The 18,983-nt window shown below is 36.2% G+C and overlaps 1 protein-coding gene and 1 pseudogene across 8 annotated transcripts in view; one reads left to right on the top strand and one right to left on the bottom strand.

Moving 5' to 3' along the window:
- The window catches only part of EPHA6 (EPH receptor A6), a 1,017,309-nt gene that overhangs the window by 928,806 nt on the left and 69,520 nt on the right, over positions 1 to 18,983 (bottom strand). For 7 of the 8 annotated variants that reach the window (XM_017347166.3, XM_051859383.2, XM_051859384.2 and 4 more), the window contains exon 2: positions 4,537 to 4,601. In XM_017347166.3, the coding sequence (XP_017202655.3) occupies positions 4,537 to 4,601 (65 nt within the window). Of the gene's footprint in view, positions 1 to 4,536; positions 4,602 to 18,983 lie in introns of those variants that run through there. The other variant, XM_070071943.1, reaches the window with a different exon arrangement.
- Positions 13,207 to 13,564, top strand: LOC100342725 (small ribosomal subunit protein eS24-like; annotated as a pseudogene).

Genomic DNA, 18,983 nt, shown 5'->3' with positions numbered 1-18,983 from the left:
TTTTTTAAACATAATAGTTATTAAATAATAAGTATAAACATTATTTCAAGCGCAAAGAAAATAAGATAGGGTTTAAAAACCTTTTATTTTTCTCACTAATAGCTGTTTTTATTAGAGTTACTACTAAGACAGGATGCCTCAATATGACCTATATATTGCTGTGCAATATTGAAAAGGCCCATAGGTGAGTATAAATATTTTGAATATTAAATTTAACTAAAAGTTCTATTATTGTAATTGCATTTCCTTTTAATTTACAATGTTATATATTGGCTTAAAATAAATCAAATAATCAAAGGAAAGCTATAAACATGATAACATTTCAAAAAAATTTTTTTCTTTTACATTTTTAGCTTAGAATAATAAACCCAGGAGATACATATTTTAAAAATTCTTCTTTTAGTTGTGGCCTGAGCAGTATCTTTCCTTTTTCTCTTCTAATTAGCATTAACATAGCAGCTTTCTTAAAGACAAAATGCCTCTTTTCCAGATATTCAAAATTGAAATGAGATAGTTCTGAATAAAGTAAGCTTCAAGAATAACCACTGATCAGTTTTTCACAGCAAACAGAAAAGCCACAGAAAATGCCCACACTTAATGTTTATGAAAACATTTCTTTGATATTCACTTAGAACTTTTAGACTATAATACAATACAACACATTTTTATTCATATATATTCCTCCAATGATTACCAAGGCACTATATTAGCTTCTTCGCTAGATCATCACAATTTTATTATCTAAGTGTATTATGCTGACAGGTAAAAGATGGAGGGGATCCTTATAGGATAAAGTTGTTAAGAGTTTTGAAATATGTAGACATAAAATTCTTGACATTAGACAGAGAGAGCACAGTGTTAAGAATTACAACCACTGGTTCCTAAATTCTCTGATGCATTCAATCTCTTCTGAGACCAGGCTTCATCATCTATACAAATATAATTATTCAATTTCATTCTATTCTCAATATATCAATAATGCCATGTCATCTATATTTTGTCACATATATTTATTCCAATTTTCCATAGGGTCTTTCATTTCTAATAGTCTGTATTATCATTGTAAAAAAAGAAAGCTTCAGTAATGTTCATTTGCTTAAGTGGGAAAGCTTTCATTTTTACTTTTACCTACTAAAACTGAGCGATACACTCTCTAGACCAACTAAAACATCAAATGATAAGCTATCTATGTGAAAACAATATGCCATATCATATGATTACAGTTTTAAATCCTTCTGCATTCCTCCAGCAAAAATGATTCTCAACATTTAGACTTAATGCACTCTTTAAGTAATTTGTACCTTGGCTCAAGCTGTTCCATTTGCCTACCTCCTCCTCAAGGCCGAATGATACTTCACAGTTTATTAAAAAGAGTTGATACATCACTTCTTACTCTCAATTTTCTCTGAATAGATTTAATCTAACCTTTAATTATGCTTTCATAAAACATTGCTCAAAACTATCTGAAGAGTCTTTCTTTGGCCTTACGATTAGGTAGAATTCTCTGCAATCTGAAATTTAGAGGATTAAAAAATCTGTCTTTAGCAGAGGAACAGAATACTTGGAACAGAGAAACATAAAATACAAGTTTCTTAATCTGAATTCTGGACAGTGTTTAAAATAAAGTATACATTTAGGTGTTGACACAATTGACAAACAAGTGTTTCAGAAAACGAATATGCTCTGTTTTCATTTCTAAAAGTCTAAAAAGTGAAGCCTGTATCAACTGTGATATAACCGTTTATCTTTTAATGTCTGAATCCATGTGTTAATTTCCTCTAGTCACTATGTACTGATCATCAGCTTTTATCTTTACACAGTAGAATCCCTTAAGAAACAAAAAGCAACTGTCTGTGAAATGATCATTCATTAAGTGTTAATATTAGGATATGTTGTCCTAGAAGTCTTACTGTCCTATTTCTGAGACTCTGTGACCTTGTAAAAGTTACTTAATGTACCTGAGTCTTAAATGTCCCTATCTATCAATGAAGATAAATTATACTTAACTTATGGGCCTGAGGTGAGTAAAGTGCTTTGAACAAAGCCTAGCATGTGGTGAATGCTCCATAAATTTTAATCATCTTTTCCTTTTCTGCCTTACTCTCTTATATTTATTTTCTACTATAATCTTCTCTTTTCTTGCTTCTTTCTCTCCTTCCTCTTACTAATCTTTAGTATCTAAAATGTACAACTTAGGATAGGCAGGATAATTCTCAAGTGGAGAAAAGAAGTTTGAGTCAATTAGACAAATACCACACCTAAGTAACTGGCCTTCCCTGAGGTTTGCAATGCTCCTCTGGTAGAAGTACCATGGTGCTGGGGTATGGATAGGACTCATCACATTCACGTGTCAGAAATTTACTCCACAATGCAACAATGGTGGGAGCTGACAACTAGTAAGAGGTGACTAGATCACAGAAAGCTCTGGCCTTAAGAACAGATAACTGTCCTTTTAGAGTGAATGGGTATTTATTGAGGGAAGAGGTACTTTCAAGATCAAGTTCACCCTTCTCTTGCTCTCCCACTCTCACCCCAGACAGACTCGTTCTCCCCTTCTGCCCTGCCAGTCTTCTACTCACCAAAAACCAACACCTCCATTTTGGATTTTCCTAGCCCCCAGAACTGTAAGCAATAAATTTCTTTCATGAATAAATTACCCAGTCTTAGGTATTCTGTTTTAGCAGCAAAAACAGAATAAGATACACAAAAAAGCAAAGTGTTTAGAGTTAGAAATATATTAGTTTGAATCAGAATCCATCATTCCTGATTTGGCTTATAACTACTGGCATTTTTCTCTTTCTATCTTAAATACTGGGATTCTACAAGTAGGAAATACAAACAACACATAACCTCCAAATGCCATTTTGAAAATAAAATGAAAATATTTACTGTAGTATTTGGCAAATAGAACACTATGAGGTAAGTAGCATTTCTCTGATAATTTTTCCCTCTGGCCATAACAAATCTAAAATACTAGAAAAAAATCCCAACTTCATGACATCCATGAAAAAATCATCACAAGAATGAGAGCATCAAGTGCACATGTAATTCGGCAAGTTCTTGTGTCTCCTTGTTACCAGTTGGCTTTGAAATGCAGTCTGATCAAGCCCAACACAATCAGTAAAGCAAGGGCCAAACGCATTTGTTCCTACATGATGTTTTGACTTTGTCCATGTGAGACCACTGATATTATGTCTCAAAAACTTTTGTCATTGTTTTTCAGAAAATGGAAAATAAAGGATTTTTAAACTACTTAATTATTGCTAAGTGATTACAAGTCATTTTGTGTAAATATATATCTTGGGATGACATTCTAGAAATATTTCATTTACTTCATAAAAGTAACTGGTAAATGTGACTACTTAATACACTTGATAGTGATGTCTGTTCATTTTAATAGATATAAGATAATAAAGATAAAGAAGAAACTTACTTTAAGATATATTTCTCAGAAATGACTTGGTGAGAATTCTAACAAAATAAAATGAATAAAATGAAAATTCCAGAAAAATAAACTCACAGTAAACTTTTAAAAATCTAAAGAAGCAAGCACGTTGTTAAGCAAAGAGAATTATTTAACTCTTCATAAGATTTCTGGTTGAAAATACATGTTTAATGGATAATCTCTGATGTAAAATTTCAAATTCAAACAACAATATATGATAGTTCTATAAGAATAAAACACGCTCTAGGAAGCTTTTACGTTCAAACTTATATTTGAAGATATAATGAAAATGTGATGTAAAAATATTAACTAAGAATGTGACAAATGCGAAAAATCCAGTATCTAAGAAAAAATAAAGGTAATCCAGTATATCTGAAAACATCTGACAGACTCTATTATTGAATATTTTATCTAGATAGAAAAAAATCAAAGTAAAAAACTTCACAAACCTTTTTATTCATTGGCATATAAAAGAAGTGGAAACACATTCCAATGTGAAAGATTACACAAAATATAAATAAAAACCATAAAAATGCAAGCACAATCATAGCTAAGTGTCAATACCTGAAAAACTATGTAAATAACACATTCATAATCCTTCAAAAGCAACTATTTCTAGTTGACAAAAGTCTAATCACAATTTATCTTTTTGACAAGTCCAAAAATCACATGCTGCTTTACTAGACTTAATATTTTATATTAAAAACAAAGTTATTAATATTTGTGCAATACATATATGATATTCTAAAGTTTATATATGATACTCATTGGTGCTACCAAGTTTAAGATATACACAAAAAACTGTTTTGAACTTACATATGAAAGTGTACTTCTTAAGAAAATATTTATATGTGAGGTAATGCAATGTTATCCTCTATAAAGCATATTATTAAAGAACAATTACAGGATGCTCAAATATAATTCCCATTGATTACTGGTTCTAAGTGAATTTAATCTTTTTTATGAGGTTTAAGTTGTATGCCAAAATTCATACCAAATACAGCCAGAAATTCACTCTTCCTTTATTATAAGCAATCCTAAACAAGTATCCCTAAAAAGGATAATAATTTAAAAAAGATATTTAAACTTACCCCATTTAATGGATATGTTTTCCACCCTAGTTCTCCCAGTACAGTTGTTGTATCAAGTAACACAACTGAAATTAAATAGATAAAAAAGTGTATGAATTTTTTGATTAATGCAAAAATTTTTAAAAATTAATTTTAGTTGTAACAAATGGTATTACTTTAAAATTTATGTACTTAATATTAACATGTAATTATAATAGTAAGTAATTATAAAATACATGACACTATAAGTTAATTTTTTAAATTTTTTTTTTATTTAGTAAATATAAATTTCCAAAGTACAGTTTATGGATTGCAATGGCTTCCCCCCCCCCATAATTTTCCTCCCACTCGCACCCCTCCCATCTCCCGCTCCCTCTCCCATTCCATTCACATCAAGATTCATTTTCAATTATCTTTATATACAGAAGAAGATCAATTCAGTATATATTAAGTAAAGATTTCATCAGTTTGCACCCACACAGAAACACAAAGTGTAAAATACTGCTTCAGTACTAGTTATAGCATTACTTCATATTGGACAACACATTAAGGACAGATCCCACATGAGAAGTAAGTACACAGTGACTCCTGTTGTTGACTTAACAATTTGACACTCTTGTTTATGGCGTCAGTAATCTCCCTAGGCTCTAGTCATGAGTTGCCAAGGCTATGGAAGCCTTTTGAGTTCGCCGACGACTTCCATCTTACTCCGACAGGGTCATAGTCAAAGTGGAAGTTCTCTCCTCCCTTCAGAGAAAGGTACCTCCTTCTTTGATGGCCCCGTTCTATAAGTTAATTTTTAAAGTATGCTGATTTGTATTTAACAATGCTAAATGAAACAGATAATTGAATAATAGAAATATCAAGGACAATTTTGTAATGAAATGGATATGTTGAGATTCGATGACTGTTTGCAGTCCTTGTCTTTTCGGTTGAGGAACAGTGTTTTTTCTTCATACTATTTGTTAAGCTCTTTATTTAGTGTAGAGTTAAACTTAAGAGTATAAAATAAAGTGAAATTATATCTTTGTAAAAATTAAGAGTGGGAATAGGACAGGGAGGAGGAAGAAGGTTTGGAACAAGGGTGGGAGGGAAGGTCGGGTGGGAAATATCACTATGTACCTAAATCTATATATATGAAATACATAAAACTTGTATACTTTAAATAATACTTAACAAATAATAAAAAAGCATTCGATTGTGAAAGAGACACAGAAACAGACAGAAAGAACTCTAATCCACTGGTTCACATGCCAAACACCCATAATGCCTGGAAATGGGCCAGGCTGAAGCTGGAGCCAGGAACTCAGTCCAGCTCTACCATGTGAGTGGCAGAGACTCAATTACATGAGCCATTACTGCTGCCTCCCCAGATCCGCATTAACAGGAAGCTAGGGTTAGGAGCTAGCACTGGGATTCACACCCAGGTACTCTGACCTGGGACTTAATTCATATCTAAACCACTAGGCTAAATGATCAGTTTGAAAATTGTAATAATGTATTTTTAAAAACCTTCCCCCAACTTTCATATATAGTCTTCTTTACCATTTAAAAAAATCTGCTACAGTAGGCTTCAATATTTTAATTCTATTAAATGGCTTGATATATAATCAGTAAAATATGAAATAAATTATTTTGAATAAATCTACTATATTCAAAGGGTAGTATACATTTTACATATACAAAATCGTACACTTACTACTAAAAGATAAAAAAAATAAAAACTCTTTCCTTCATCAAAAACAATTCACAGTCTTGTCAAAAAAGCAGAAATATAAATAATAAAAACATACTATGTTAACTTCTACAACAGGAAACCATTTAACACCCTAGAAATTAACACCCGTGGGGCCAGCACTGAGGCACAGGGCAACACTCACATCAAGTCCTGGCTTCTACATTTCTGATCCAGCTTCCTGCTAATGTGCCTGGGAAAGTAGCTGGGACCTCTGCCTCCATGTAGGAGACCAGCAAAAAGCTCCTGACTCCTGGATTCTGCCTGGCCCAGCCTAAGGCTCTGCAGCCATTTCGGGAGTGAACTAGCAGATGGGAAGATGATTCTCTCTATCTCGCTCTTATTCTGACTGCCAAATAAATCTTTTACAAAAAGAAAAGAGTGCTGGGTTCTAGTCCCAGTTGCTCCTCTTCCAGTCCAGCTCTCTGCTGTGGCCTGGAAGGGCAGTGGAGGATGGCCCAAGTGCTTGGGCCCCTGCACCTACATGGCAGACCAGGAAAAAGCACCTGGCTCCTGGCTTCGGATCGGTGCAGCACGCCGACCGTAGCGGCCATTTGGGGGGTGAACCAACGGAAGGAAGACCTTTCTCTCTCTGTTTATAACTCTACCTGTCCAAAAAAAAAAAAAAAAAAAAAAAGAAAGAAAGAAATTAACATCCTATAAATTAACTTAGTCTAAGGCAAATATATATTATATTTATAGGGCAAAGTCTGGCAGGACATTACAAAGAAAATGCAAATTCAGTTAGGCTAAGTCCAGAGGACCTTTAGTAAGATGAAGTATTTTTTAAAAAGATTTACTTATTTATTTGAAAGGCAGAGTGAAAAAGAAAGAGGGAGAGAGAAAAAGAGATCTTCCATGTGCTGGTTCACTCCCCCATAGCTACAGTCTCCAAGGCTGGGCCAGTCTGAAAGCCAGGAAACAGGAACTCAACCCCTGGTCTCCCACATGGATAACAGTGACCCAAGCACTTGGGCCATCCTCCGCTGCCTTCTCACATACATTAGCAAGAAGCCAGACTGGAAGTGAAGCAGCCAGGACTTCAATCTACTCTAACACGGGATGCCAGTATTACATATTAACCCACTGTACCACAATTCTGGCCCCTATTGAACAATTTTTAAAGGAGAGAAAACAATAAAATGAATCCTTATATACACATCACCAACTTCAATGATCAACCAATTTTTAGCCAATCTTGTTTCATCTACACGTTTACTTATAATGCAAGTTTTCTCTGCAGCCAATCCAGTAATCATATTCATTTGATCTGTCAAAATTTTAATTTTTCTGACATATTCTTCTAAAATAAAAATGTCTTAAATCAATATATACAATAATTCCTCAATGTCACCAAATGGCACATCGATGTTTAATATTCTTCAGTGTCTCTACTTAGTAGATAATCAGGACACAAATAAAGTTTATACATGACAATAAGATGGTTTTCCTCGTTTACTTTTTGTTTCTTTGTTTAAGTCTATAGGTTCCCCCGTTACATTTTCAGTTAGATTTAATAAAGTGTTTTTTTTTACCTAGAATACAACTATTTTTAAATTTATATTTCTATATATTGTGAAAATCCCTTAACTAACCATAGCCACAATCAAGCTATAGAACATTTTTTTAAAAAAATTTATTTATTTATTTGAAAGTTAGAGTTACACAGAGAGGAGAGGCAGAGAGGCAGAGAGGCAGAGAGAGAGAGAGAGAGAGAGAGAGAGGGGTCCTCCATCCGCTGGTTCACTCCCCAAACAGCCGCAATGGCCAGAGCTGCGCAATCCAAAGCCAGGAGCTTCTTCCGGGTCTCCCACACGGGTGCAGGGGCCCAAGTCCTTGGGCCATCTTCTGCTTTCCCAGGCCACAGCAGAGAGCTGGATCAAAAGTGGAGCAGCTGGGTCTTGAACTGGTGCCCACATGGGATGCCAGCACTTCAGGCCAGGGCATTAACCCGCTGCACCACAGCACTGGCCCCCAAGCTATAGAATATTTCCATCACTCCAAAAGAATTCCTGTGTGCCTAACAGTGAATCCCTTTCCCACTTCACCCCCTGTCCAACTACTAATCTTATAGCTGACCCCTATAGTTTCTCCTTTTCCAGAATCTGAAATGAACGAAATCATGTAAGATGTGAACCTTATTTTTCACTTAAGCATACAGCATTTGAGACCCACATAAAACAATACTGTTTCTTTTCATTGCTGAAAAATACTTCACTATATATAATTCCATATCTTATGGGCTTTATGGCCAGTTAGTAATGTTAAATATACATGAAGTTATTATAAACTTTTATGCAATGTTATTTTTCATTAATATAAGGAGAACAGATTTCATCTATATCATAGAGACAATTCCATATAAATCTATGCTTTCATTTCTTTGGGAAAAATACATACAACCAGGATAACTAGATTGGGAATTGTTTTTAAGAAACTTTAAACTTGATTCCAAAATGGCTATGAAAGAGAGAGACAGACAGAAAGGTCTTCCTTTGCCATTGGTTCACCCTCCAATGGCCGCCGCGGCCGGGGCGCTGCGGCCAGCGCATCGTGCTGATCCGAAGCCAGGAGCCAGGTGCTTCTCCTGGTCTCCCATGCGGGTGCAGGGCCCCAAGGACTTGGGCCATTCTCCACTGCACTCCCGGACATAGCACAGAGCTGGCCTGGAAGAGGGGCAACTGGGGTGCCGGTGCCGCAGGCGAAGGATTAGCCTATTGAGCCGCGGCACCGGCCAGTACTGTGTTTTTTTTTTTTTTTTTTTTTTTTTTTTTTTTTTTTTTTTTTAATTTTTGACAGGCAGAGTGGACAGTGAGAGAGAGAGACAGAGAGGGAAAGGTCTTCCTTTGCCGTTGGTTCACCCTCCAATGGCCGCCGCTGCAGCCGGCGCACCGCGCTGATCCGATGGCAGGAGCCAGGATCCAGGTGCTTTTTCCTGGTCTCCCATGGGGTGCAGGGCCCAAGCACCTGGGCCATCCTCCACTGCACTCCCTGGCCATAGCAGAGAGCTGGCCTGGAAGAGGGGCAACCGGGACAGAATCCGGCGCCCCAACCGGGACTAGAACCCGGTGTGCCGGCGCCACAAGGTGGAGGATTAGCCTATTGAGCCACGGCGCCGGCCCAGTACTGTGGTTTTTAAAAAACATTCTAAGGGCTGGCACTGTGGCATACTGGGAAAAGTTGCCACCTACCGTGCCAGCATCCCATATGGGATCCAGCTCTCTGCTATGGCCTGGGAAAGCAGTAGAAGATGGTGCAAGTCCTTGGGCCCCTGTACCGGCGTGGGAGACCCAGAAGAAGCACCTGGCTCCTGGCTTTGGATCAATCCAGCTCCAGCTGTTGAGGCCATTTGGGGAGCGAACTAGGGGACAGAAGACCTGTCTCTCTCTTTCTCTCTGTCTCTGCCTCTCTGTAACTCTGACTTTCTAATAAATAAACAAGTAAATCTTTAAAAGAAAAAAGCATTCTAACAGGTATACAATATTATCTACTTTTTGTTTTAATATCATTTGCTTCAATGACTAACCAGCTATCTTTTTCACTACTTAAATTTGATTTATTGAAGAAAAATTTAAAAAAACTAGATTGTTTTGTACTACATCCTAGATTTTCCTGATTATGGAGTATTACTGAATCTGCTTCCCCATTTCCTGTATTTGCTTTGGTGATTACACGTAGTGACTTGATCACACCTAGTTTCCATTTTGTTTTTCTCTTTGTGTAAGACAAAACTGATAGTTCTTCATGGTCCTTATATCAGAAAACAGGGAAGAAGGCATTGTCTACAATGGACATGTTAAAAACCATCAGCAACCAATTTGCAACTTCCACTAGCAAAAAAAAAAAAATGAATAATTTGACCATATACACAGTGCTTGAGTACAAGAGACTGCAGCACTTTAAATGTGTTTAAATCTACGAATTCATAGTGATAAACGTAGTGATTGTAAATTTTTAAAGATTGTTAGAAAAGTACTATGGTTAAAGCTTATAAATAAACTGAAAAAATATTTTTTCTTTATATAAGCTACTGCTGAATAACCAAATCGTTAATGAGCAGACATTTCTCTTATAGAAATACTCCAGTTAATAAATGAAGAAGGAATGACCAAATTAGGCTACATCATTTGCTACTACTAATGAATTAATATATTTTGCTAACGGTTTTCCATGGCTGCTAACGTCACAAAGAGGAATAAAAGGAAACATAACTGGCTATAGTTTTTTTTTGTTTGTTTAATTCACTCCACATTAACAAACAATTCTAACAAACATAGAAGTAACAGAAGTAATAGAAAGTACAATAAGGATAATATAAACACACAGTAAGACATCTGGGTTCAGTTAGTTGTCGCCAATCAGGGAGAACATATGATATTCGTCCCTTTGGGACTGGCTTAATTCACTCAGCATGATGTTTTCCAAATTCATCCATCTTGTGGAAAATGACCGGGTTCATTGTTTTTGACTGCTGTATAGTATTCTATAGAGTACATGTCCCATAATTTCTTTATCCAGTCTACCGTTGATGGGCATTTAGGTTGGTTCCAGGTCTTAGCTATTGTGAATTGAGCTGCAATAAACATTAATGTGCAGACAGCTTTTTTGTTTGCCAATTTCATTTCCTTTGGGTAAATTCCAAGGAGTGGGATGGCTGGGTTGAATGGTAGGGTTATCTTCAGGTTTCTGAGGAATCTCCAGACTGACATCCATAGTGGCTTAACCAGTTTGCATTCCCACCAACAGTGGGTTAGTGTCCCTTTTCCCCACATCCTCTCCAGCATCTATTGTTGGTGGATTTCTGAATGTGAGGCATTCTAACCGGGGTGAGGTGAAACCTCATTGTGGTTTTGATTTGCATTTCCCTGATTGCTAGTGATCGTGGACATTTTTTCCTGTGTCTGTTGGCCATTTGGATTTCCTCTTTTGAAAAATGTCTATTGAGGTCCTTGGCCCATCTCTTAAGTGGGTTGTTTGTTTTGATCTTGTGGAGTTTCTTGATTTCTTTGTAGATTCTGGTTACCAACCCTTTATCAGTTGCATAGTTTGCAAATATATTTTCCCATTCTGTCGGTTGTCTCTTCACTTTCCTGACAGTTTCTTTTGAAGTACAGAAACTTCTCAGTTTGAAGCAATCCCAAATGTTAATTTTGGCTTTGACTGCCTGTGATTCTAGGGTGTTTCCCAAGAAGTCATTGCCGGTACCTATATCTTGAAGGGTTTTTCCAATGCTCTCTAATAATTTGATGGTGTCAGGTCGTAGATTTAAGTCTTTAATTTTAATCCATGTTGAGTGGATTTTTAACTGAGCACCAAAGGGGAAACTTGTTGAAGTGAAATGGACACTGTGAGAAACAGTGACTTGTTCAGCTCTTGTCCTGACGGTTGATGTACAATGTAATACTTTATCCATTTTAGTATTTTTTTGTTGTTGTTCTAAAACCATTGGTTGAACTCTGTAATTAACACACAATTATTCTTAGGTGTTTAAATTTTAACTGAAAAGTGATCCCTGTTAGGAATTTGGAAAACATTATGCTGAGTGAAATAAGCCAATCCCAAAGGGACAAATACCACTTGTTCTCCTTGATAGGTGACAACTAACTGAGCACCAAAAAGGAAACCTGTTAAAGTGAAATGAACACTATGAGAAACGGTGACTTGATCAGCCCTCACCCTGACTGTTGATGAGCAGCTTAATATGTTATCCCTCTTAGTATTTTTTTTTGTTTGTTCTACTTAATACTTTTGGTTGAATACTGTAATCAATACACAATTCTTCTTAAGTGCTGAAACAACTGAAAAGTGATTGCTGTTAAATATAAGAGTGGGAACAAGAGAGGGAAGAGATGTGCAATTCGGGACATGCTCAAGCTGACTTACCTCAAACGGTAGAGTTAGAAACATACCAGGGGATTCGAATTCAATCCCTTCGAGGTGGCATGTACCAATGCCATCTCACTAGTCCCAGTGATCAATTTCTGTTCACAATTGATCATAATGATAGGACTAAGAACCAAAGGGATCACATAAACAAGACTAGTGTCTGCAAATACTAGCTGATAGAATAAAAAAGGGAGAGAATGGTCCAACATGGGAAGTGAGATACACAGCAGACCCATAGAATGGCAAATGTCCTAACAGCACTCTGGCCTCATAATCAGCCCTTAAGGCATGCGGATCCAGCTGAAATGCCCATGAGGCTATTTCAGGCATGGAAAGCCAAGACAGTCTGGGGGAAAAAAAAAAAAACCTAAATGAAAGATCTCCGCGAGTGAGATCCCAGTGGAAAGAACGGGTCATCAAAGGAGGAGGTACCTTTCTCTGAAGGGAGGAGAGAACTTCCACTTTGACCATGGCCTTGTCTAAAAATCATCAGAGTCAGTGAACCCAGGGGGCTTCCATAGCCTTGGCAGCTCATGACAAGAGCCTAGGGTGATTACTGAGGCCATAAACAAGAGTGTCAATTTGTTAAGTCAACAACCGGCGTCACTGTGCACTTACTCCTCATGTAGGATCTCTGTCCTTAATGTGCTGTACATTGAGATTTAATGCTATAACTAGTACTCAAACGCTATTTTTCACTTTATGTTTCTGTGTGGGAGCAAACTGTTGAAATCTTTACTTTATGTATGCTAAACTGGTCTTCTGTATATAAAGAGAATCGAAAATGAATCTTGATGTGAATGGAAGGGGAGAGGGAGTGGATAAGGGGAGGGTTGCGGGTTGGAGGGACGTTATGGAGGGGAAGTCATTGTAATCAATATTCTGTACTTTGGAAATTTATATTCATTAAATAAACGTTAAAAAAAAAGACATCTGGGTTCATTCCGTGTTATAGAATTAACCACACATATTACAGGAAAGATTGAAAACATATTATTATAACAAATAGTCAAAGACATAGCCTAGCATCCATCAAAAATCATGCAGTAACTAACTGGATCAGCAAGTTCATGACTAACTGACTACTTCAGAGGAAACAGATGGTCACTGATGTGCTCCACCCTGGCAAGGCAACTGTGCCAAAGACAGAAATACGTGGCTAGCCAAACCTACAAGACGACTCTTGAAGTCATCTTCTTATTTGGATTGAGCACTCATTTTAGTGGTGGCAAGACAACAGGCTTTGGCATGATTTATGATTCCTTGGATTATGCTAAGAAAAATGAACCCAAATATAGACTTGCAAGACATGACTTGTATAAGACAAATAAGATCTCAAGGAAACAGCAAAAGGAGCATAAGGACAGGATGAAGAAGGTCAGGGGAACTGCCAAGGCCAATGTTGGTGCTGGCAAAAAGCAGAAGTAAAGATTTTGCAGTGACTTTATCTACGGTGATTGTGTGATATTTTTATGGGAATTAATAAATTGCAAAAACTTTAAAAAAAAACCCTAATCTTATCATCCGTTAAAAATTCTTTTTATTTTCGGTGTATACTATCCAAAATAATTCAGAAGTATGTATAATCATAATATACATTTCTGTACCCAAAAATTAATATTATCTAGCAAATTTATATTTTTTTTTATCCTTCAAATCAGTTTTATTCTCTGAAGGGACAGGACACCAAAGATTAGTTTTTTACAGATGGCCAATAGCCTACAGTGGGGACCTAATGCCCATCCCCATCATATCACTTGTAACATTGTAAATTGCATTACTCTTACTGCCTTCACCGTTTGGAAAAATGACAATACTAACTCAAAGTCACCGTAGTAGAGACCTTTAATACACTCCAAATTGTCCTAGCAATATTTCTTTCCCCTTCTAAACATATCCTTATTTAATCACTCTTCTTGTTAATGATCTAACAAGTTATGTGAATAAAAATAACTTTGACAAGGACCTAAATTGCATTAATGGTGGGGTCAATGTTGTGGAGCAGTGGGCTAAGTTGCCACCTATGATGCCAGCATCACATAGACCAGTGCCAGGACTTGAAGCTGATAAAGTCTCAGCTTCTCCACTTCCCATCCATCTCCCTGCTAGGAAAGCAGCAGGTGATGGCCCAAGTACTTGGGCCTCTGCCACCCAAATGGGAGACTGGAACAGAGTTCCAGGCTTCCAACTTCAGCCTAGTCTACCACCAATCATTGCCACCATTTGGGTAGAGAACCAGCAGAAAAAGAATCAGTCTCTCTTTCTTTTGAAAGAAAATAATTCTTTAAAAAATCCTTTAACATTATTGCTGTGTAGAGTACATCTAAAATTTTAATGGTTCATGATCATATTTTCATTTTTTTAAAAGATTTTATTTATTTATTTGACAGGCAAGTTACAGAGAGAAGGATAGGGGTCTTCTATCTGCTGGTTCACTCCTCGAATGGCTGCAATGGCCAAAGTTGAGCTGATGCAAAGCCAGGAACCAGAAGCTTCTTCTGAGTCTCCCACATGAGTGCAGGGGCTCAAACACTTGGGTTATCCTCTAACTGCTTTCCCAGGCCATAGCAGAGAGATAGATCAGAAGAGGAGCAGCCAGGACACAAACTGTCACCCATATGGGATGCTGGTGCCACAGGCAGAGGCTTAGCTTACTATGCCACAATGCCAGATCCCATATTTTCATTCTAATCTGCTTTACTGAATTATAATTGACATATACCAGCACATATTTAATGTATACAATTTGATGAGCTTCAACACATACATACACCCATAAACCTCATCATAATCAAGATAGTAAATATAGTCACCACTTCCTTCCCGCACTTTTGTGTCTTGATTTTTGTTTTGAGGAGATGCTTTTCTGCATGGGATATAAACACTTAACAAGAGAGCTGGGGTAACCAACAGAGTACCTAAAATGTATTGTGAAAAGACATTTTGAGATTTGATGATTGTTTAAAGCCCTTGTCTCTGTTGTTGAGGACTGGTATTTTTTTCCTTCATATTATTTATTGAATTGTTTACTTAGTATAGAGTTAAACTTATGAATATAAAGTGTACTGAAAATAGAGCTTTGTAAAAATTAAGAGGAGGAATAGGAGAGAAAGGAGAAAGAAAGGATTTGAGCATGGGCTGGAGAGCGGTAAGATAGGAAGTATCACTATGTTTCTAATTCTGTATATATGAAATACATGAAACTTGTATACCTTAAATAATTTTTTTAAAAAGTACAAAAAAAGAGAACTACTCTCTTAAAATTTTTTTTTATTGATCAGCTCTACCACATTATCTTTTTTTTTTAAACTTTTATTTAATGCATATAATTTTCCAAAGTACGACTTATGGATTACAATGGCTTCCCCCCCATACCGTCCCTCCCACCCACAACCCTCCCCTTTCCCACTCCCTCTCCCCTTCCATTCACATCAAGATTCATTTTCGATTATCTTAATATACAGAAGATCAGCTTAGTATACATCAAGTATGGATTTCAACAGTTTGCTCCCACACAGAAACATAAAGTGAAAAATAATAGATGATTTTTTTTAAAGGATGATGAAATCAGAGCAGACCTATTGTCATGTTTAATCCCAGTGAGAGTCAAGTTGGGAATTGATAATTTCTTTTTTTTTTTTTTTTTTTACAGAGGATCAGTTTAGTATGCATTAAGTAAGGATTTCAACAGTTTGCACCCCCATAGAAACACAAAGTGAAATATATTGTTTGAGTACTCATTATAGCATTAAATCTCAATGCACAGCACATTAAGGATAGAGATCCTACATGAGGAGTAAGTGCACAGTGACTCCTGTTGTTGACTTTACAAATTGACACTCCTGTCTATGGCATCAGTAGTCTCCCTATGCTCCAGTCATGAGTTTCCAAGGCTATGGAAGCCCTCTGAGTTCTCCGACTCTTATCTTGTTTAGACAAGGTCATAGTCAAAGTGGAGGTTCTCTCCTCCCTTCAGAGAAAGGTACCTCCTTCTTGGATGACCTGTTCTTTCCACTGGGATCTCACTCGCAGAGATCTTTTGCCAGAGTGTCTTGGCTTTCCATGCCTGAAATACTCTCATGAGCTCTTCAGCCAGCTCTGAATGCCTTTAGGGCTGATTCTGAGGCCAGAGTGCTATTTAGGACATCTGCCATTCTATGAGTCTGCTGAGTATCTCACTTCCCATGTTGGATCACTCTCCCCTTTATTTACTCCATCAGTTAGCGTTAGCAGGTACTAGACTTGTTTATGTGCTCCCTTTGACTCCCAGTCCCTTCACCATGACCAACTGTGAACTGAAACTGATCACCTGGAACAGTGAGATGGCATTGGTACATGCCACCTCGATGGGATTGAATTGGAATCCCCTGGTATGCTTCCAACTCCACCACTTGGGGCAAGTCAGCCTGAGCATGTCCCAAATTATACATCTCTTCCCTCTCCCATTCCCACCACCATGTTCAACAGGGATCACATTTCAGTTAATTTTCAACACTTAAGAATAACTGTGCATCAATTACAGATCTAAACCAGTCATATTAAGTAGAACAGATAAAAAAAAACTACTAAGAGGGATAATGTATTAAGTTGTTCATTAACAGTCAGGGCTATGCTGATCAAGCCACCATTTCCCATAGTGTCCACCTCACTCCAACAGGTTTCCCTCTTGGTGTTCAGTCAGTCGTCACCGATCAGGGAGAACATATGGTATTTTTAAAAAATTTTAAGTGCAAAACATAGTACTGCTAACTACAAGCACTAGGCTGGAGAGCAGATCTCCAGAATTTACTCATCGAACATAACTGTAACTTTTAGCCAGTGAACAAACAGCTCACTATTTCCTCCACAACCATCTGCTCCATCCCTGGCAATCAACATTTTAGTCTCTGTGTCTCAGTCTATTTCAGATACCTCATCCAAATGAACTTTTGTAGTACATTTCCTTCTGTGACTTGCTTCTTTCACTCAGCATGTCATTGAGTTCATGTGTGTTGTGCATTTTCTTCATTTTGAAGGATGAACAATATTCCACTGTATATACAGATGATAATTTCTTCACCCATTTATCTGTGGATGGACATTCAAGTTGTTTCAACGTCTTGGCTTTCATGAATAAGTGAAGGGCATAGATATCCTCAACATGCAACTTTCAAAATTTTTGGATATATATTAAAAATGGAATTTCCAGACCATATAATAGTTCTATTTTTTTAGGAACTTCTACATTATTTTCCATAATGGCTATACCAATTTACATTCCCTCAAATGGCACAGGTCACTTTTCTATATATTCTCACCAATACCAACTATCTTGACTTTTAATAACAGCAATCCTAGCAGGTACGAGCTGATACATCACTGTGGTTTTGACTTGTATTTACCTGGTAATTAGTGCTGTTGAACATATTTTTATATTTTGGCCATTTGTAAGTCTTTTTTGGGGAAAGTCTATTCAGGTCATTTGCCCATTTTTATTCAGTAGTTTTTCTGTCCTATTGAGTTAAATAAGTTCCTTATATATTTTGGATAGTAACTACATTTTTAAAAATATGTTATTTGTAGATGAGAAAACTGAAGTTAACATAATTTTCTTTGCCATCACAAAGTGATAGATTTAGATTCCAAATACAGAGACTGATTCTCAAGTGCCCAACTATAACCCTTTAAAAAAAAATCTTTCTTTATCTACCATCCCACTCCTGGAAATATACTCAAAAAATATGAAACCAGCACATGAAAGTTATCTGTACTCCCATATTTATAGCAGCTCAATTCACAATAGCTAAGATATGGAACCGACCTATATGTCCATCATCTGATGACTGGATCGAGGAAATGTGGTAAATATACATGACAGAATACTGCTCAGCCATGAAAAAGAATGAAATTCTGTCTTTTGCAACAAAATAGATGCAACTGAAGACCACTATCTTAGTGAAATAAGCCAGACCCCAAAAAGACAAAAATATATGTTTTCTCTGATTTGTGATAGCTAATACATAGAGAATAAAAAGAAAGACTGAATGCATAAAAAGTGAAATTGACATCTTGTGATCTGATTGTTGTTTATAACCCTTGTCTGTATCCCAACAGAACAGTGGTCTATTTTTCACATGTTCCACTATATATAGTGGAACATTAAGCCTGTGATTATAAAGCAAATTGAAAATACATTACTGAAAAATTTAAAGAAAAAAGGAATGAAGGAGGAGAGTAAGAAGTATCATTATATTCTTAGAATTGTATCTATGAAATACGTGCAATCTTTTCTCTTCATATTAATGACTACAATCTTAAAATAAAAAAATCACATGCAAAACTGCATTATTTGTATTCTTTTTGTTTTTGTCAATGTATAAAAATTATAATTTCTTTTGTTAATGTTAAATCACTATAATTTTTACACTATTCTTAATAAATATTTCAATGGAAACCTTAGTACTACCATCAGCAAATCATGAGATTCACATCAAAGGGTTTATTGCAGCACAATGTTAAAAAATCCTTAATAGTATTTAAGTCCATTGGCAGGTATTTTCTTTTCATAAATTACTTAGAGAAACTGTGGCTAATTATGTAATGGATGTATTATTCTAAAATATATTCAGGCTGCTTTGTTTTTGACACTCATTCATTTCAAAACAAAAATGGAAAATATATATGTTCCTACAACAGTGCAGATGTTCAGAAATCATTTTTCTGTTTCCTAACAGCTTCCAGAAACAAGATTCATTGTAATGGCTTGTTTTCATTAAATCACAATCATGTCTTTTATAAATATTTGAGAACAAATTTCAAATTTGCATTTCAGACAAAGAAAGATACATTAATATAAAATAAAATACGA

Source organism: Oryctolagus cuniculus, chromosome 4 (assembly GCF_964237555.1).
Source record: "Oryctolagus cuniculus chromosome 4, mOryCun1.1, whole genome shotgun sequence".
Classification (NCBI taxonomy): Eukaryota; Metazoa; Chordata; class Mammalia; order Lagomorpha; family Leporidae; genus Oryctolagus; species Oryctolagus cuniculus.
Note: the sequence above shows the minus strand (reverse complement) of the source record. Positions and strands in the feature narration are given on the sequence as shown.